The 21,205-nt window shown below is 53.2% G+C and overlaps 1 protein-coding gene across 13 annotated transcripts in view; it reads left to right on the top strand.

Annotated features, from left to right (window-relative positions):
- PCBP3 (poly(rC) binding protein 3) overlaps positions 1-19,355 on the top strand; it is a 30,728-nt gene extending 11,373 nt beyond the window's left edge. For 4 of the 13 annotated variants that reach the window (XM_076340729.1, XM_076340728.1, XM_076340725.1 and 1 more), the window contains 5 exons: positions 2,411-2,489; positions 3,261-3,320; positions 6,244-6,296; positions 9,291-9,460; positions 19,016-19,355. In XM_076340729.1, coding sequence (XP_076196844.1) covers positions 2,411-2,489; positions 3,261-3,320; positions 6,244-6,296; positions 9,291-9,460; positions 19,016-19,061 — 408 coding nt within the window. In that variant the 3' untranslated portion in view covers positions 19,062-19,355. Of the gene's footprint in view, positions 1-2,410; positions 2,490-3,260; positions 3,321-6,243; positions 6,297-9,290; positions 9,461-11,231; positions 11,538-19,015 lie in introns of those variants that run through there. The other 9 variants (XM_076340717.1, XM_076340714.1, XM_076340726.1 and 6 more) reach the window with 9 other exon arrangements.
- The last annotated feature ends 1,850 nt before the right edge of the window (positions 19,356-21,205 follow it).

Here is a 21,205-nt window from a genome sequence, read left to right as displayed (position 1 = left end):
TGATTTTAGCGCATTGCCCTCGCTCTTGCAGGTGTCTGTGTTTAGTGGATGCCTTTTGCAGGCCCATGGCTGCAGAGTGGTGAGAATTTTGAATGCCAAAGCTAAAATGCAAGCTCCTGCCTTGATTTTCTCCCCTGGGAAAAACCCCCAAGTCAGCATGAGTTTTGGCTCACGAAGGGCTTCAGCATTGCCTGGGTACTCATAAGCTGTTTGGGATGTAATATGCAGCTACCTGCCTTCACAAAATTTGCGGTGGGAGATGAAAGGACAGCCGTGGCAGCTGGGAGTCAGGGGCGTTATTGAAATAAATGTCGAGCACAGGAAAGCTCCCCAACCAGGGCATCGCTCCTGGGTATGCACCAGGCTGGCAGCCGATGAGATGTAACGAGGCATTGCTGTGGGTGCCTGGTGATGCTCAGCATGGCTGTACGTTGGTCCCAGCGCCGCTGTACTGCCCTCTCCTTTCCCTCCCAGCAGTGCCTGTGGGGAAACTCCCCTCTGGTCTGCAGGAGAAACCAGAGTTTGAAGAAGTGGTCTCAGGTTTTTGCTTTCAGCTTTCAGGAAACGGGAGAGGAGGTGTTTCATGGACTGCAAGCATTCACGTAGCAACTTTCACTTTAACACCTAGGTGTAGCCATCCTCTCCTTTTGTAGGCTTTTTTCATTGCTGTTATTATGGGTCTTTGCTAAATACCATTATCCAAACTATAACTTAAAAATATGCTAGATCAGTATTAGAAAGGATTTTGGTGTTTCCCCCGTTGGACAAAGCAGGACCCCTGCCCCAGGGCACGGTTGGAGCCCGAGGGGCTCTGCCTCCACGGTGCTCCTTGGCAGTGCCGGCAAAGAGGTAGGAGGTTTCATCTGGAGTCCTGCCAGTGGGACTGGTTGTAACAAGGAGTTCTGCAAACAGGGTGTGCCTGGGTTTAATTTGGTAGAAAACAGGAAAATTCTTAAATTAAAAAGCGGCGGATGCTGATGTCCCTGCTACCTCCAGGAGCGGTGGCGTGCCTGGTCCTATCCAGAGCTGACTGTGTTTCAGCAGGAACCCGCCGTAGGGCATCTTCAGCTTATTTTCTGTGCTGCACAGGGAGAGATGTGCATGCACCTCTTCTCGTGGGGCGGCGAGACCTCTCCCCCAAGCCAGCGGAAGCTGGAAGTCCTCACGCCTCTGATGGCCAGGGCTCCCTCGGGTATCTCTCCAGGAACTTGCAGGCGTATCCCCTCCCCGCTGCCTCCCTCCAGTCTCTCCCCCAGTGTGCTCAGGCCCCCGGGTCTGCTCTCTCCAGCGCTTCCCCCTCACCGCTGCTGGCCAGACCTCCCCACGCTCCCTCCCCAGCCATGCTGCAAGGAGGTTTTTGAGTATTGTTTCCCCCCAAACGTGGAAATCATAACTCCTGCCTTTCCCTCCCCAGGGAGGGGATGGGTGCAAAGAGCGGTTTGTGTTTGGGGGATGATGCGATCCTGGCAGCCCTCTGAGTACCTGTGAAATCACCGAGCAGGAGGTGATAAAGACCCTCCCTCTCTCCTGCTCACTGCTAGACTTCAGCCCAGTTTGTTTTGGGGTTTTTTTGTTGTTTTGTTTTTTGTCTTTTTTTTTAATTTGGAGCAGTAAAACAGAGCACAAAATGTATTCCAAACAAAATCCTCTCTATGCAACCGCTTCCTGACGGGGCACGAAAACCTACCCGGCACAACAAGGGATACAAGGATCTGAAATACCTACTGGTCATGGCTGAAGCCCATATTTTCCTGTACTGCTAAGGGGCTTGCACTCGTAACGAGCTGACGTTAAGAGTCGCAGTTTGTCAGTCTCCCAGAGGCATTTCGCATCAGATGTGCAGCACGAGAACGTTTGCTGCAGGGACAAGCGGTCACGATGCGGCTCCAGCAGCACAAAGAGGGTCTTCTGGCTGCTGGCACGTGATGGCCACCAGCCTGGCAGTGCCTTTGAGATGGCTCCTGTGCTCTAAAGCTACCCTGAAGCGAGCAACAGCTTCTGGTTGCAGGTTGCGAAGCCCAGGAGGGGAAGGCAGCGGCTGGAAGCGCCACAGGCAGCAGCCCTGCCACTGCTGCAGCAGCCAGCCACATGCCAAGGCGGCCACTTGCTCATGGCGAAGGAGCTGAACCGTTTGACGAGAGGCGGAAACTAAGAACGGGCTTCTTGCTGGTATCGTACTTCAGACCCTGACCAAGCACTTCTGCAAAAGATTTGGGCTTTATTGCATTTTACCCAGGCCAAGTCCTTCTGCTAATGTTTTTGCCATGTCTCACCATGGCTTCCTGGTTTGGTTTTTTTTGTTTTGTTTTCTTTTTTTTCTTCCATTATAATTTTGTTCTTGGTTTTCGGTGTGACTTGTTTACTCTATGACAATAACCTTCTTAGCTCTAATGTCCCTCCTACCCCTCAGCAGTTGACCAAGCTCCACCAGTTGGCTATGCAGCAAACCCCCTTTACTCCCCTTGGACAGACCACCCCCGCTTTCCCTGGTACGTACCCACACGCCCTTTCTAGATCCTTCTCTTCTTACCTGTAGAGTTTCTCTCTCTTTCTAAACTCATGCTTTTTAATGGAAACAGGCAGGGCAAGTAAAACTGAAGTTGCAATGTCCACGGGGAAAGGTTAACAGGGAGACAGGACAGATGTTTGGGGGTTACAGTCCTCACGGGCAAGCTCTCAGCCATTAACTGTGCACGCCTGGACTGCTCCTGTGAAGCCACACTTACCTTGCTCCCAGTTTTGCTGGCTTTCCCAGCAGAAGCAATGAGCGCCAGTCTCACATCCTTCCCTGCCCAGAGTAGGTAGCATCCCCTGCTGTGCACTGATCCAGACCCCAGTGGGACATCCCTGCTTTCCCGGGGGGAATGGCTTGGTGCTGGCCGGGGATGCTGCCCCAGTGCCTGCGGGGATTGATGCCGAGCCAGGCAGGATGGCACCCCTGTGCTGGGGAGAGCAATGGGAAGGAGCCGTGGCTATAGGGAGCCACGTTGACGGGAGGACAGGCAGCCCCGGCGTGGCTCAGCAGCCTCATCCCCAAGGCTGGCATTGCAGTTAACGCATTTCACGATGACCTGGGAAGCAGATAGAGTGCAGGGGATGGAGATACTTAAAGTACCTTTGTTTACTCGGTGGTCAAAGTGCCAGCTGGAAATGCCTTTTCTGACAGTATGTTCATCATATTTTGAGCTTCCTAGATGAAGTGACATTGCTTATCTCCTCGAAGGCAAAAGCATTAAACCTGTTTCTTCTTTGCTCTTCAGGAGAAAAGCTGCCCTTACATTCCTCCGAAGAAGCTCAAAATCTGATGGGCCAATCATCAGGTAAAACACAAAGCTACAGGGAAATAAGCAGGCTTCTGTTGAAATATATTTCTTAAATAGGACTGTGCCATTGTTGTGCTCCTAGATAAATTGTGGTATTTGTGGAGAAGAAGGCAGGTTTTCGTGGTTGGCAGGGAGAGGCTGGGCAGCACTGTGCTTGCCATTCTCAGCACGTCAAAAGAAAAGTGCTTGGAGTTTATTGCCTAGGTTTTTGATGTTTGCGTATAACTGCCATCCGTGTAAGAGAAAGACATCAGAGTCATCACCCTTATTCTTTCATTTAAATTTGCATAAACTTTGCTCAGAAACAGTAGAAAAATGCCTGTGGGAATGGAAACAAGACACAGTTTTAGCCATCTCTAAGCCATTCAGGGTGAGCTGCATTTTTAGTGGGACAGGACCCATGCCAAAGCATGGCTGTAATCTTGGAGAAATTTTGATGTCAAATTTCCCGCACGTTCATCAATATGTGCCGAACATGCTTATCTTTTATAACCTACCATTGCTTAGAGGCGTTATCCTGAGACCTGGAGGCTCATAGGCAATGTGAGCCAGACCTCCCCTGGATATACCTGAGGCACACGCGTGCTCTGCGGCCAGCCAAGGTGAATCACATGCATGCCTCAAAAGAATCTGCGGACATCGCCTAACTATGAAAGCAAATGTAGCCCAGGTGAATAGACCCCACAAGACTATAGCAAAAATAGATTTCATGATACCAACCTCCACAGCCTTGTTTTCTGTGTGCCCTGCTTTGCCCTTTGCAATCACCCATGGCACTAATCCTGCTCTGACCCCACACATTACAGCTGCATGTGCATATCAGAGAGGGAGGATCTGGTATGCTAAAATAAACTATCTCCAGGTAATGGAGAAGGACGTGGCCATTCCTCGATGGCTGTTGTGATGCAGGGGGTGATGCAGTACCATGGCACCGCGTGCCCCAAGGGCTTTAAGCAGCACCCATGGCATCTGAGCGTGGGGTGGGGGGCCCTATCTATGAATCTGAGGAGCCCAGCCTGCATTTCCAAAGACCCCTGGGTGCCTCAGCATTGCTCTGAGCCCATTCCCAGTGTTCTGCTCCCTTCAGAAGACATTTTCTGCCATACCCAGGCTGCTACTGAGCTGAGCCTTGTAATGCATGGCAGAGAGGCGGGGACATCTCCATCCTGGGGGACATGTCTTTGCATTAGGTGCAGTCCATCTTGCCCTAGACTGCGAGGAGGCTTGGCGTGAAAGACGGTCCAGGGCTGGTGAAATGTGTCTTCCAATGCAGTGTGCTATAAAGTCAGTGTTAAGCATTGCCCGCTGAGTAAAACCTTGGCAGGAGCTGTTTTGTGCAGGCTTTGGCATTAGTACCCCCGGCAGGGGTGGAGGAGGGCATAGGGCTGCTGAGTGGAGGATTTACATCCCCATTCCCTGCCTTTCTGTGTGCTCCCAAGTGAAAAATGTGGTAGAGAGACCTCCTGCAAGTGGGTGCCTGGGTGATGTACCCAGGCGTTGCGTCTCTGTAAGGGAGGTGCATGTGGGAAAGCGCAAGAATCATGCAGGAGTGAATCAAGGATACTTGATATTCTCATTTCTAGGGGTGATGCTCAAATGGGATTGCAACCTAAGGCTTCCTTTTAGCATTTTAGAAATCTTGCTTTGACAGTGCCGGTACCCAGACAGACATCAGTTCAGACCTGCTGGGTTTTAAAACCTGGGCGGCTGTTGCTGGCAAAACTGGACGGGAGGTCCTCTTCCGCAGTGCAGAGGGCCTCAATGGAAATGCAGGGCATCAAAACTTGGCCATTGCTTGGAGGAGTTACTCAGCGTGGTTAAGGCAGCGGCATAGTGCTGTGCAGCATGAGGAAGCCCTGCTGGACTGGGTGACTAGGAATTTGGTGCTGCTGCTGTCTTGTGTTGTAGCAGCCCAGCACTTCCAGTCTCCCTGTGCTTCTTTTCTCTGCACCCCCTTACTCTGCACAAGTGTCTTGGACTCTTGCACACACTGCTCTTAAAAGCCTTCCTTGGTAGTTCATATGGATAAGGGGTTTTTTGAGATTACTGCAAATTCCTGTTAGCCACTAGACAGCTTCTCTCTTGCAGATTTGCAATAGGACATCCCTGCTTCAGCACTGAGGTGATTTAATATGGAAACCTGTGGGAGAAGCAGGCTTCAGCCTGGCCTAGGAACGTTATGGCATTGCTGTCCTCTTGCCTCTGGAGCTGCACACACAGGGTAGCCTGCTGGCTACGTACCATTTGCCATGCTTTCCCTTGGGAGTAAGAGGGACCATCAGTCCAGCTAGCGTGCATGTCTTAGCAGTCTGGCTTAAATTCAGCATGCAAGTCTGTGGGGCTTTAACTTGCAAAGTGCTTTGCAGGCTGCCCTGTGCTAGCACCGCCAGATCCCCCAAGGAAACCGGTTTTGGGGCGCCAAGCTGCTGTTGTAACCAAGCAGCTCTGTGCTACTGTGTCCAGAGAGGGCTGGAGGGTACGTGGACAACCCTCCCACCGGCAGGCTGTCTGCCTCTAGGGTTGGGTTTCCCAGCCAGCAGGCTGTCTGCTCCTGTGTGGAGGAGGGAAGGTGCTTTTCCCACCTCTGTCAGACCCTCCCCAGCGATGCTGCAACCTTGCACTGTAACGCACCCTCCTCTGAAGCCATTCCCAGTAGGAGGATGGAGGGTGGGAAGCGAGGCACTCATGGGGCAGCGCCTGCGAGGCCAGCTCAAGGGATGCAGGGGAAGGTGGCACCCAGCTCCAGAAGAGTCAGGTAGCAACTGTCTTCCTCCTCCTTGTACCAGAGTGTGTGATCCCCTTCCCCTCCCGGCCCCGGAGCAGGACGCAGCCTTTGCAGTGTTGACTGTTGCGGGAAAGCAGCGGAGCTCCACCACACTGCCTCTGCAAGCTATAACCATTTTCCCTTGCATATGCCCAGGTTTGGATGCCAGTCCCCCGGCCAGTACTCATGAACTCACCATTCCCAATGATGTAAGTAAATCCAAGTGCTTCCTCGGAGTGTGTGTGTGTGTACACACATATAAGTGTGTGTGTAAGCTGCAGGCATATGACTTTGTTAAATATGTTTAGAGATGCCCCTTCACCAGGTTCACTCATGCCATGTGCAGTCTGTTGGAGATCAGCCTGCAGCATACCCTGACTTTACCCCGTCGGTAGCTTTCCTAGGTACAATCCTCTTTAATGCTCCTTTTGCCTTTCCAGGTGAACTCAGTGCTCATGAAACATGCCTAGTTGACAGCATTGGGAAGGGAAGAGAGCTCCTGAGCCAGCCCTCATTAAACTATAATTGCTTAATCTAACATTGGCAGATCTGAGATGATGTTTCAGCTCAAGTGTAGTTACTGGGTGGGTCGTTGAAAAGGAGGTAAGGAAATAGAGTTTCTGATGCCACAAAGTGCCACACAAGCATCTGAAGGACAGTGCATCTCATCTTAGTACTGGTGGCAGGCAGCTTTTGGGTCTTACAGATGGAGGCATTGTGGTAAAGTGGATGTTGGACTGGGATATTCACTGGTAGGAGGCTGGAGTCACGCTGGGCACCGAGCGGTACGAGGAGGGTGCTTGGGGATGCTCAGGTGGGAGGAGGTGGGATGGAGAGCCCAACACAGCCAGCACCCGGATCCAAGGGTCTCACTTGCTTCTGGACTGGCCTACCAGTTTCCCTGGGTTGATAACCAGCGGGCGCTCAAATCAGGATCAGGGCAAGTGGGGGGATGACTTGAAGTCTCTGTCTCCATCTCCATCACCTACAAGCACCTTCAGCCCATCCTCATCAGGAGTTTCTGGATTGGGCCTGGCAGCTGTTGCCACTTCTTCCTGCTGTTCACCAATGCACAGCAGTGCAAGGGAAGGGCAGCGAGCCTGGCTGCAGCTGCTGGGCACCTCTGCTCCTCTGGGACACTTGCAAGGTCTCCTTCCACCCGAGAGATGTGGCAGTGAAATGGCTTCTGAGCATCTGCTGGCTGAAACCCTCGGAGATGCTTCACCCCAGGGCCAACAGCTGTGGGAGGGCTCTGCAGAGGAGCCTGTAGGAGATGGTGGCAGGGCTGATCCCGGGTCTGCTTCTGTCCATCCTAGCGAGGACCCTCCTCCAGCAGGCTGCGGGGAGCTCTGTAAGCGCTCCTGAGGTTGCAACAGCCACGTCTGTCAAGCGTGGGGGACCATGGCCCTGGCAGCAATGATAACATTTTCAGGAACATCAAGTGACCCCTTGCAAAGGGGCCTTTCCTCCCCTTTAACATGCTGAGGAACCTGCCACAGGACCCAGGAGCACTCAGAGCATTCGCTCACTAAAAAGCCCGGCTCTCATCAGATCCACACAGCGTTAAATGTCATTGCCTGCGTCTTTCTGCCTGCTGAAAAATGCCTCCTTAGCTCTGCCTCCTGTTGTTTTGAAAGCTCTTAAATTCCCATTGCCACCTTCCCAGGAAGCAGAGGACAGGTTTGGGTTTCTTAAAGCAAAGAGTCTACAGGCGTGTTTTAGTGGTGTAGATCAGCTTGCAGTTGTGCTGCAGAGAGAGGAGAGTTGAAGGAAAGCTGGTGATGAAATTCATCTTGTCACTCCTCTGACCGTCAGGAGAAACTTGAATACTGTGCAGAGATGCTTGGATGTTGCTGAACATCTCTCCAAGTAGGTTTGGCTCCTCAGGTCTCTCCAGCAGGTTCCAGCTGTAAGGGATTTTCATTTGCTGAAGCATCTCTGAGTTATTTCTGTGCCGTGAAGACCAGGATGGGCGGCTGTTAGGCTGAACATCACGCTGCAGCCCCTGAGATAGTCGATACCCTTCCAGCACTGCAGTGGGGTGTATATTCAGGTTTGTATGGGACAAACCACTAAGGTAGCCCGATGGTCTGACAACAGGACCACTGAACATTTGGAGGAGTAGTTGTCTCCACTTCTACAGTGACAGAAATCCAGCAGCTGCCAAGATGAATGTCCCACATATAAAATTCCCAGGTGCAACCTTGGAAAGGAGCTCAAATGCTGATGTCCAAGAAAGGCATACAGAAACACCTCATGCCTGTGTTGGTAAAGCTGGATATCCCAGTATGTGTTACCAAGGTGTGGAGGTGCTTGAGGGAACCATTTTTTGATGCACAAATGAGCGAGAGCAAAGATGAAGACCATTGAGGAAATTCAAGCCATTGAGAACGATTGAGGAAATTCAAGGGGTGGGCAACTGAGGAAATTCAAGCCTCCAGCTGGCTCTAATTTTTTCATGAGAGTGTGAAAGATATTTTTAAGTAGGATTCTCCTCTTCTGCTGGTGCTGCAGCCACGTGGTGCTCTCCTGTCAATGGTGTGAACGCCGGCAAGCCCTTGCATTGCACCAAAAGAACTGAAAGGGGTAACAGAGGCAGCAAGGGTGTCCCAGCAGGGTAGAAGTATGGGATGGGGTGAGCAATGTGAAGCTATCAATGGTGTGTGGCTGCACCGGCTGATGAGGGGGCACTTGGGGTTGGGCTGTCCCCAGGGAAGCCATCTGGCTTGTTTTCTTTTAGTAACACGTCCTGTATAACTGTCTTCAGGTTCACTGTGATTAGTGAGGGGTAAGTGCATAGCACAGTCTGAAATATGACTTATTCCCATCCTTAGACCCTTGCAAAACATGGACCAATTATTAGACCATGAAAATTATTATTACTGAAATGAGCCTGGTATAATGCCTCGCCCTTCCTGGAGCCCTCTGAGATGCCAGACGTCGTGTGTGGATAACTGAAATTTGCTCCCCGAGGAGCAGAGCAGGGCAGGCTGCTGGACGTGTCCTGGGAGAACCATGCCTGCGTGCAGGTGGGATTCACCCCTGGGCTGTCCCTCTCCTGTTTTCATGAGCATTAAGGTCACTTGCACCCCAGGGCAGAGGGAAGAGGGCTTCTGGCCAGCGCCATGCAGTTGTGCTCATGTCCTGCCAGTGGCTGCCAGAGCTGCCGCTTCTCAGATGTTCCCTCCGTGCTTTTTTTCTAGCTAATAGGCTGCATAATTGGACGCCAAGGGACCAAAATCAATGAAATTCGGCAGATGTCAGGAGCGCAGATCAAAATCGCCAATGCCACAGAAGGGTCATCGGAGCGCCAAATTACCATCACAGGAACCCCTGCAAACATCAGCCTTGCGCAGTACCTCATCAACGCCAGGTGAGACCCCCCCACCAAACTCCACCGCCTCCCACCACGGCCAAACCCATCCCGCCGGCGCGGTGGGAGCAGCACTCGCTCCCGGCACCATGGGCCAGGAGGGGCTTCCTGAGGCCAGCTGGGACGGATAGTGGCTTGCTGAGACCTCTGAGCAGGGACCAGACATCACCAGTGGGACCTCTCACCCTGCTGGTGCTTTGGCTGGGGACCAGGAGATGCTTCGCTGCCAATGGAGCAGCTGCGGGTTGCGCCGGTTGCCTGCCCACCCGCCACCCTCGCTTGAGGATTTTGCTCGTGGGTGAGCAAAACTGGTGCTGCCTTTCCCTGCGGACGAGGCAGGGGACAGGGACGGGGATGGAGCTGAGCCAGTGGTGGGGAGGCATCACTTAGGACCTGCTCGCTGGGATCCCAGCATCGCTTACCGCCGCCTCAGAGCCTCTTCCACGGCCTCCCGAAGAGGCCTCCATCCAATGAAAATAATCGGTCCAATACACGCAAGACATGGGAACGGCCTGATTGCTTCCTTTTCATGCTAAAAAGCTTGGCGCAGCAGGACTTTGCAGGGGCTGAGTGCTCCTGATGCCGCCTCCAGCTGGGGGGCGATGCTGCCTGTGCTGTTGGGGACCAGGGGTCTGGCAAGGGACTGCAAGGGGAGCATATAAGGGAGGCGTAGCTGGAGAGGGGTTGGGGACCAGGTCCATGCTGGTGGTGAGCCATGTCCGGGTGCTCACACAGTCCTGATTGCCTGTGTCTACAGACTCGTGGATGGGGAGCTTAAGGGGAGACAGAGCCTTTCACTGGCTTTGCACCTGCCTGATACAGCCATGTAACCTGAGGCAGTCCACCTATCCATGCTCTCCGCCGTGGGCAGAGTTGGTGCCATGCCAACCCGCCACCAGCCCAGGATGTGTGCGGCTGCTGGAGGCTGCCGGCAGGGTCCCGAGGACGGGGGGCTGTTGGCGGCAACTCTGACGTTCATTGGGGTGTGGGCTGGGAGCACCAGTGAGGTCTGTACGTGCTTTCTCCTCCTTGCACCCAACCCACCTCAGCCCTGACCTGCAACAGATCTCCACTATCCCATCCTGCCCTGCTGTCCCGCTGCCCACACCCATGGCACCTCTTCAGCCGCTCAGGAGAGGGACGGGGCCGGCCCCACGCCTGCAGGCATGGCCGAGCGGCTTTCCCTGCAGCTCCTTGCAAATCCTCCCCACCTCTCAAGACAAGAGAAAGAAAAGAAAAACGAGTGGCTCTTTGTTACTGGGAAGGGCTAGCTGAGCTGCAGCCTGTGCTGTGGCGGAGGCAGAGATGACCTGGTGGTGGCAGGATGTGGCATAGCTCAGCCTCTCCCATCGTTTCAAAAACCAGAGCAAAACGAAGAAGCCAGGGAGCTGGGACAGCTGCCTGTCCTCCGTAGGAGGGATGCTGGTAAAAGTGAAGCCATGTGCTGGGATGTCTCCTGCCAGCACCCCTGGTAGGTGACACCTCTGCCACAGCGCAGTGCCAGGAACGGGCATTACCTGGCAGCAGCGATGAGAGCGGAAGATAACCAGCCACTGAGCTGGCTCTATGCTCCAGCCCCCCGTGCCCTCCATGGGGACCCCCAAGCCCCATGCGCTCAAGCCACCCAGTGATGCTCTGCTCCCCATCTGAGCAGGGCATAGGCAAGAGGAGGACCGCTGCCCCACAGGGTCTTCATTTTCTTTTCTACTCCGGATATTAAGCGCTTGTTTTTGTCTCCCCCCACCCCTCTCTCTGCCCCTGTCTATTCTAGGCTGACGTCTGAGGTCACTGGAATGGGCGCACTCTAATTTCCACCCACCATCCTCCACTCCGCACCACCTGACCCTCTCCAGCCACCGGCACTCCACCCAGCCTGTACTGCCTGTACATTTACCATCTTCCCTTTGCCTCCACAGATACTCTTTTCTTTACTAACAAATACATATATATATATAAATACACATGCATATGCACACGCTGGAACGTTTCTTTACGAGCTCCTTACTGTGCTCCTGAGGCTGCTCCCGAACTTTTTGGTTATGGTCCTTGTTTTCAGCGTACGGTGTATTACTTCATCTGCTTTTCAGGGGGCGGGGAGGGGGGTTGTTTTTTTTCCACTGGTGAGACTTCAGAAGATGACGGGGACTCTAGTGTCAGTCTAGCGTAGCTACTTACACGTTTGATTTGACGTTGGTGGTACTTGCTGTAGCCTATGGACGTGTGACGCCACTCAGAGCTGTGCGTGCTTCAGAGTACTTACTTTTCTCACCCTTCTTCCTTTGATGCTCCCGCTTCGTTCGCTTTGCTTGTCCTGGCTCATCTTTGCAACCTCGCATCCCTGCCGTCAGGGTAAGGCATAGTTTTCACCCCGTGTTATTTGGGAAGCAGAATGTGCAGGAGCCAAGCTGATGTGCGCGCATGGGTTCACCCACAGACTTCTCTCTTTGCAACATGGCAGGGTCCAGACAAGCCATTTTTCATACTAAACGAAGGGAATCACACACACATACACGCAAATGGTCCTCTTTTTTAACTAATGAGCAATTGGAAGTGGGAAGAATTCAGCTGTACGGGATTCACACCCCCAGGGGCCTTTGAAAGCACTCTTTTGACAATCCCCACAAGCAAAACCTTTGGACGATAGCTCAGGAAGCTCTGTGAGCCAGCTGTGTTTGTCATTGTTTGTGTTCAATAAATGTCTGTGCAGCTCTGCTACCGATGGGCTCCGACTGTTCTTATCCTGGGTCGCCCCGCCATCTCCAGCCCTATCCTTACCTCTGCATCCTTCCGCACCTTTTTAGCTGCTTGGAGGGAAGGTGGGGTTGTATACAAAACCTTCATTATTATTATAATTATAATTATTATTATTGCTATTGTTATTGTTATCATCATCATCATCATCATCATATGTTATTTTATTTAGAGAAGGTCCCCATGAGCAATGCACTTCCTGAGTGATTCCAGGCTTTCTTTTTGTTTGAAGGGGAGAGTGCTTGGCTTGCATAATGCTTTGTTTTTCCCTAAGATTAATTTACAAGTTACAGTATGACAACAAACATCTCTCACTGCTCTCTTGTCTGGACAGATCTGCCATGTCTGTGCCCCACGCCCTTTCCCAGGACCCTCTATGCCCAGCCCTGCCTTCTGCTTCCAGGCTTTACATCTCTCTCCTACCTCTCAAGTGGGTAAACAAATATATTTTCCATCAGTTAATTTCCTACTGTACAAAATGTATGGTACACATTTTTCCCATATTGCAAATGAGGGGAATATGATACACCATGTCCCCAGGCAGCTAAAGCAGCCACGCAATACATTTTTGCACTGTACCACATGGGAAATATATTGTTTTTCCAGGTGAGCCCCAAGACTTCATGGCCTTTCCCTCTCCTCTTCCCTTAGTGCCGGCAGGCATCACTGGCAGCTCCCCTCCCTTCTCCTGCCAGGATGCTGGACCACTTTTCTTCTGGCTTTAAGTGCTGACTGCCTGGCACTCGTGCAGGGTGCTTGGAGCTCCCCTGGGCTGCAGTGGGGACCCTGGGTGATGCCACCGCATCAGTGGAGCCAGGGATGGGCAGTGGGTTATGGGCTGCAGCCCCAGTGCAGGGGCTAGTGCAGCTGCTCGGCAGCTGGCAGGGATGACAGCACGGCTCAGAGAGGGCGAAGGGAGTGATTTTGCTTGAGCAAGACAGCACGTGCCAGCCAGCAAAAGCTCCACATCCCACTGCCGCCACCCCCAAGCAAAGTGATGGCAGCCAGTGGCCTGGGGTGATGCCCCCCTTGGAGAGAGATGGTGCATGGAGGGAGCCAGTTCATCCCGCCGTGGCTCGGCTCTCCCATGGGGTTGTGGGACAAGCCAGAGCATGAGCAGATCTTGCAGGTGATGCAGGCACATGGAAAGCAACCAAGGTGCTTTGCAGGAGCAGCCTGCCTCTTCTTGCGCTGCTTTCTTGGCATGAGGGAGAACTTTAAAGTGCTGGCACACAGGGCGCAGTCAGAAATCAGCAGCAGCATCATGTCGACCAAGACTGAGAAATCCATCACAAGCCAACGTGTTTGTGGGGTTCGTACATCTGTTGAGTGCTTATGCCCTGAGGAAGGCGGGGGACCTTAATAGCGTGCTAATTGCAATTAATGTGGAAATGGCTTTGCACGGGGACCTGCAGTTTCTGCAGATAGGAGCTGCCCTGAATTTCTTTGCTGTGTGTGTGCTGTGCTCCCCGTGCTATTCCCCACCTCCACTGAGACAGCGCTGCCCAAAATAGCAAATGCCAGATTGGGTCTGCCAGATGCAACCAAGCTCAGAGGCTACTAGAGAGGAGGAGCAGACTGCAGCAATACCTCTACACCCATCCCCATGCCAGTGAACCCGCAGATAACATCCCCCCTCTGGGTACCATCCCCATCCCAGCCCGCTGTGATATGTCCATCACCCAGTGAGACTGTGCCTGCTGGTAAAGCCACCGCAGGAATCAATGGTGAAGGGGGGGAGATCAGATACAAGCATCGCTCTGGCATCAGATGGGTATCTGAGCTGTTGTGTCAAGCTGCAGGCTGAAGCAAGGACCTGGGCTCATGGGAGCGCTCTGGGCAATGGTGCATGGGGCCGCGGTGGGGGCAAGGGACGGTCCCAGTGGTAGCGGCCACCTTACAGGAGCGCCACGTCCTTGCAGCCTTGGCTCGGTGTGGAGCAGCAGGAGAGTCTCACAAATCTTCCAGCACCTAGATAAAAAGCAATGCTGCTTGGGACGTGGTTTTTAAGGACTGTTGTTGAAATATGCCGTCCTGGAGGTCAGAGCATGGGGATGGGTTTTGCCTTCTCCCTGTGGCATTTCAGCTTGGTTTATCCAAATGATGTCTGCTTGATTGATTGATAAATCTCGAGGTATTTCCAAGGGACTTGAGCAGGCAAAGGAGCCTCGATGTACCAAACAGATCACAATTCTGCTTTTTGCTCTAGTACAGGATGTTTTTTGTTTTAGCTATCTGGAGACCATTTATAATAGAAAAAGCCACTTGAGCAACTCTATAGCTGGGAAATGCCAGCCCTCCTGCAAATGAAGCCAGGGTTTCTCAAACTGGGCATGCAAAACATGATAAATCTATGCTGGGCCCCTACAAAGCAAATGCTTATTCGCCTCCCATTGCTCAGGAATCCCCTCCTTGGTGGAGGGAGAGATAGAGCCCGGCCTGCTGCCTCTCCCCCCTGTGCGTTTAGGTTTTAGAGGGAGTGGGAAGGAATTGAGCCCTTCGCTGTAGGGCTGGGGAGAGGGGAGCCTGTGGAAACCATCAGGTAGGATCCTGCAGGAGAGGGCACAGTGAAGGATGCTGTTGCACTGGTGTGGCTGAGGCATCCCTCCTTCTGACATTACCTTTGACTTTGCAACTTCTCTTTGGCATCACATTTCCCAGGTTATTCTGCAAATTAAAAAAAAAAAAAAAAGAAACGAAACTCCAGCGTTATGTGGGAATCTAGCAGCTTATCCATCATCATCTGGGCTTAAGGGAGGCCTGGAGAAAGAGGTGTTTAAACAATTGCAGCATCTCCTAGGAATATATTGATGACAACAACGATAACAACAAAATCACAAGGAATGTATCAAACTCGTCTTTGATTTCTTTGGCATGGCTCAAAAGGAGATTTGCTGTTTTCTTTGGAAGGACCCTCAATGTTTTGCTTTTACTTGTGATGTGTCTTGGGTTTGCATTTTATATGAACTTAAAATGCTCCAGTGATGCATCCACAGCCATGCCACTGGGAAAATATATGCACATCTCTAATATTGGAGTGAATATTCAATACTAGGTGAACATCCCAGTTGACCAACAGAATAGCTTTAGTGCATTGCTTTTCTCTCTCAAAGCAATGCATTTTATCCAGACAGAATGATTCAGCATTTCTGGAAGTAACCAACTCAGTATTACTCAGTCAAACTCTTTGGGAATGCATTATTTTGTGGGAAATTGTTACTTTGGCAGGAAAGTATTGGTCCAATGCCTCCCCCTGCCCCCAGAGCACGGTGGCTCTCCATCAGAGAGGGGCTGGCTGAAGACCATGCTCGGCCCCTTGGGCTTCAGCTGAAGGTCTCCACTCCCCTTCATACCCTTCCCAGGCCATGATCCCAAAAATAAGTGTTTGGAGTATTGTTATGTGCATTTTTTTCCTAGACTGTATTTGCAAATCTAGTAGGTAATGGGGTTGAAAAAAGTAGGTTGTTTCCCCTAAGGGAAAGTGACTTTCACCAGGGAGACTCTTTAAATTTAATACTCTCTTTTAGTTGTAATTCAGGTATTTTTATGTATTCATGCTAGTCACTTTTAATTATGCTAATTTCGAGCTCATGGACCATTAGCAAGGGTAATTTCCCCCCTCCAGTGCCAGCAGAGGTAGGGTTTCTGGGGGATCGCTCTGTGCTGTGGGAGGGATGAATCCTTAATCTCATTTTCTCCTTGGCACAGGGGTAGAAGGATGGTGTAGGCTCAGTGCAAACCCTTTCTGACACCTTTCTCACACTGTTTGCAGAAGCTGAGAGCCCCACAGCCCATCTCCTCTAACCCTGTGTGCCTGCAGCCCCCAGCCCCAGGGAGGTACCCCTGCTGCCCAGCCCTGGGCCCCCCCAGGCTTGTCACTAGATGTCCCCCTTGACCAGCTTTTTGCAGCCATCCTGTTCCAGACTGGGCGTGGGCAGTGTTTGGGTGTGGGGTGCTCCCAGCCTCTGCTCCATCCGCCTGCAGAAGCCGTGCCACACTGCTGGACTTGAGAAGGGAGTGGGTATTTGTGTCCCCCCACCGGTGACCCCCAGTGACATCCACCTAGCAGGTGGCTGGCACTGTGTCCTACTGCGGGAAGGGTCCCATCAGTGCTGGGACCTTCATGGAGACACCCTAGCCCATCTGGGCAAGCACCATGGCTAGCAGCTCCCTTGGCCATGGGTGTCCCCACGCTCTCCAGTTATACTGGTGGCACCAAGGAATGAGGTTGGTGGCACAAACCCCCACCTTACGCTGGCCCAAGCCCATTCGGTCTCCCTGATCTGCCGTTTCGCAACAGGACAAGGTTTTGCCGGAGACCTCCCAACGGTCTCCAGCCCTCGCTGTCCCCGGGGAGGTCAGTGTGCATAGGCGGGGAGCGCCGTGCCTCCGCTTGCGGCAGGAGCATCTGCAGCTGGCATGAGCACAGAGCTTGGGGTGGAACGACTTGTAGAAAGGTCACAGTCTTGGTGCAATTCTCCTGCTCCCAAGTCGGACATCACAGGGAGCTGGGGCTCTGCTGAGAGGGTTATTTTTGCTTTCCCTTAAAAAAAAATGCAGCTGCGGATCTTAGTCCACTGTGCTATGCATCAAGCCCCAGGCCTCCTTCCAAAGGGTAACGTGGCAGTGACTTTTAGGAAGTACTGAATGTACCAGATGTGCAACTCCTTCAACTCCAGATGTGCAACCCCCACCTCCTGCTCCGCCTCAGCACAGTTGTCCTGCAAAGAGGAACAAGAGACACCAGATTGCTCAGAAAGCATCCCGCAGACTAAATCTAGCCAAGTGTGAAACCAGACTGGCTCTGGATTCCCACACCCGTGTTTAGGCAGTTTAACCACAGGGATGTCTCTTCCCAGAAACGATGCTCACGCCGGCTCCACACATGGGGAACAAAACCAGCTAAGAGATGAGTGAGATAAAAATGGAGCAGCAGGATGAGGCTTCGTTGCTGAGCCCCATGCTGAACCATGGCCTGTTGCTGATTTAAAACACGCATGCTGTTTCTAGAAGGGATTGCTTTGATCCCGAAAGGGAAAGCCAGGATGTACATGAGGACTCAAGTATTTGAAGCACTCCCGGAGCGCTGTATTCTCATTCCCTACGGGCAGTGTCTCGGCGGCATTATTTAGTCCTGGAGGAAAGCCTGTGTCTAAGAGCATTTGCATCTGGACCAAAAAGGGGATGAGCGACGCTTGGCTCTGGAGCCTCTCTGGGTTTTGATGCTTCAGATGAGACTTCGGGGCGTGGGATGCTCTGGGGAAGCACTGGCACAGTGGTGCAGCGGCGGCAGGCCACCAGCCAGCTGGCAGCACAGCCAAGCACGAAGAGCTCAGGGAGAGCGGGCTGGAGGGATGGAGCTGCATTACTCCTGAATTCAGGGTTGCATGCATGGCTTAGGGTCGAACCACAATGGAAATCCAACAGGATTTCCCAGTGCAAAGGAGAGTAAGACAGCTTCATGACATGCTCACCCAAAAGCTCTCATTTAGTGGTGTAGGGGATTTTTTGGTGGGGTCCTTCAGGGATGAGCTCCCACCCAGACATTGCAAGGATGTAACCTGAGGCTACTGCTGCAGCCGGTGCTGTGGTTTTCCCAAGGGACGTTGCTGTGTGCTACTCAGCATGCAGCCATGCTCCAAAATCTCTTACGGGAACGCTGCAGAGGAACAGTGCAGTCCTTCTCACTGCCTATAAAAAGCCAGTTAAAGATGCAAACCTGACACCCCAGAGAAACCGCCACCTCTGTGTTTAAAACAAATTTTCAGTTGCATACTAATATTTCTTTTCTTGCCTCAAGTAGATTTTCCCTCCAAATATTTCAGACTGAAATGCAATGATTTCAAGATGCACAGGATTGTGCAGCACATCTTTAAATGCAGCAATGCTCAGAGGGTTTTTTTGTACTGAAAAAAATATTTGCTTATGTGCATGTGCTCGTGTACCTGGGATGCAAGATTCAGCCTGTGATGCTCATCCCTGCTGTGCTGGGGCAGCCTAGGGCTGTGTGACCATGGCTCCTTGTTGGCTAGAACACGGGTAGGGTGTGGTTTTTTTCCCTTAGCGCAACACTAAGCACAAAACCTACTCACAGGCTTTCTGCTGTTCACAGGCAGAGGTGGGGCAGGGGTGTGCACCCTTCCCCAGTGCTCCTCTCCCATCTGCTGGCTCCTGCCCATCACCCCCAGCCCCTCGATGCACTCACTCTTGACCATCACCCCCAAACCTCACTGCCTGGACTGATAGGGGACAGCAGCACCGGCTCTCCTCAGTCACCATCCTTGCAGCCACATTTGTGGGGCAGAAAGAGGCAGGCAGAGAGAGGCAGGCAGGCAGGCAGGGGCCATGCTCAGCCCGGGGACAGCCCACAGCATGCGGCATGGGGTCAAGGCATTTTCCCTGCACAAAGCCTGTGTCCTCGATATGTTCAGATGGCTCCTCTGGAGCTCCCAAAAAGCCACTCTCAGCACCCAGTGAAATCCCGCAAGGCAAACCCACGGCACGCCAGGTGACCACCTCGGCTCACCCGTCAGCCCAGGGTGCTCACGTAGGATGTGTTTGGGTGCGAGCTCCAGTGGCAAAGGGAGGTTTGTGTTGGTGTAGCAGAGCTCAGCCTGGGCACAGATCACCCAGGCTTGGCCTTCGGGGTGCAGGTGATTTCAGCATCATGCTGGAGAGTTGCTCAGGGCATTGTGTGGAGTCACGTGTCTGCATAGCCCACGGCATGGCTGGGGCTGGGAGGGGGAGGCACTGGTGTTGGAGCCTCGGCTGAGCCCTGACCACCTCCCTTGGTTGACCCCCTAGCTCTCCAGACCCTGATCCCCATGGGAGGAACACCTTCACTGCCTGACTGGAGCGCCGCAGCGGACGTGGTGCCAGTGGCTGATGCTTGAGCCCCCCCCGAAGATGCTGCCAGCTTCCCGTGAGCTTCTCCCTCTCCTCCGTGGCACCCGTTGGGCCGGCTGCCCAAAGCCCCCTGCCCATGGCTGCACAGACCCTGCTCCCTCGGCTGTGGTATGAGGCAGCGGTGGGACTGGGGATCTTGAGCAGCAGCTCGCAGGAGGAGAGCAGGTTGCAGCCAGTGTGCAGCAGTACCTGCTTCTGCAAGCAAGCATTTCCCCATTGCCCCTCTCTGCGCTTCTTTATCACCCCACACTCCCCTGCCGCTTTGCAATGTATTTTGTGGCTTATTTGTGTAATTGCAATAAAGCTTTTGTTGCTTGAGGTACCCTCCATGGTTAGCAGAAGAAGGTTGGGGTGAGGGCAAAAAGGGGGTCCCCAGTGGGTGCACATACTGCTCAGCCGGCACAGCCGCGGTTTGGGCAGCGGGGCATCCACAGGGAGGGTGGTGGGATGCTGTGGGGCGGCCCAGCAGCGCAGAAGCCTCTGTCTCCCTGGAACGGTTAATGGGGAAACTCAGCCCACGCAGCCCGCAAAGTAAACCATGACCGGCTGGAAAAAGGGCCTCAGAGCCCTGGCTCCGCTCGGCATCAGGAAACGATCCTGCACGGGAGCGGGGCTGCCAGGAGGGGAGGGGGAGCAGGATGGGGGGAGCACTGCAAAGAAAATCCAGAGCTTTCCCCAAAGGCGGCAACGGCCGGGATTCATTACCCTTCAGGAGACGTGTTTATAGCAAGCGTGAGTCACTACCGGGCCCCCAGATGGGAGCAGCTGACAGCGGGGGCCGCCAGCAATTCGCATAGAGTATGGGCTGCCCATCCAGCCCCACACAATTGCAGCTCTCAAGCTAGTCCCCCTGGGCTGCCACACGCCAGCCCCGGACCTTGGAGCAGACCCAGCGCTATTTTGGGCCACATAGGGGCACATGTTTTCTCCAGGATGCTTCATTTCTTACTTGAGCAGCAATGCCAGAGCACTGCCTCTCCCTGCCACGCAACCAGCCCAGACAGTGCCCCTCCATGCCCACCCATGCCCATGCCCTTGGGTAAAGCCAGCCCTGAGCAGGGGGTATCACCCCATGATGATCAGAAACGGAGCTGCCAGCTCAGCCCCCCACTCTGCCTAGCACCCCAATGCAGCTGGGGCGTCTCCATCCCCAGCCAGTCCAGCCCCAGGGCTGAAATGCAGCCAGGCAGCCAGGAGAAGCCAACACTGCCTGCCCAGATATCTGCCCTGTGGGGAAATGAAGGCAAAAATGCCCATTTCGATTTTTTTCTCCATCTGGAGTTGTATTTTCCGCAGTGCACGTCACCCCTGCTCCCATTTGGTCCTGCGAAGGGGCTGCGGGCAGGCAGGCAGCCCCTCTGGGTTTCAGCAGCTGGCCAAGCCCAAGAGTTGCTGCCAGAGCCTGCTTTTCACCCCTGCTAAACCTGCTCCCCAGGGAGCACTAGCCCCAAATCTGTATGGGCACTGATGCTTGCCACAAGTGCCTCCAAGTGGGAAGTAGTCCTCCCCTTGTCTGTGCCATCCCTGGCACATCCTTTGCTGGGGATCCAGCCCCATGGCTGATTGCACTGGCCCTATATAGAGGTGTCAGCCTGTGGCACCATCTGGGGAGGTCTCGATTAGCTTGCAGTCAGCATTATGGGCCCACAGGCAAAAAAGGTGCTCATTCCCACCCCATCCCAGCATCTGTACCCCAGAGCATCCCCGGGAGGAAAAGCCACCCTTGCTGGTTTGCAGAAAGCCAGGGAGCTTCTGCAGTAAAAAGTCAGTTGGTGCCATCCTTAAAAGCACACTGTTACCTTGCCTGAGATGTGAATTTGCCTAGAAAAAATAATTTTGCTCCTGCTCTCCTTCACAAAGCTCTTTATTTTGGGTGAGGTGATACAGCAAAGGCAACACTTGCCAGGGACTGAAGATGCACACTGCTACCCATGCTGGCTCCCATGGTGTGTCGGTGCCCAGCGTGCCAGCAGCCAGCCCTGCTCAGTGCCTTTCTCAGGCAAGCCACAAAGCCACCCACAACGTGCAGCTCCAGGCCTGGCACCCACTTTTCACTAAAAAACAGGTTTTCTGGGTTTCTCTTGCCCC

This window comes from Aptenodytes patagonicus, chromosome 6, assembly GCF_965638725.1.
Source record: "Aptenodytes patagonicus chromosome 6, bAptPat1.pri.cur, whole genome shotgun sequence".
Taxonomy (NCBI): domain Eukaryota; kingdom Metazoa; phylum Chordata; class Aves; order Sphenisciformes; family Spheniscidae; genus Aptenodytes; species Aptenodytes patagonicus.
Note: the sequence above shows the minus strand (reverse complement) of the source record. Positions and strands in the feature narration are given on the sequence as shown.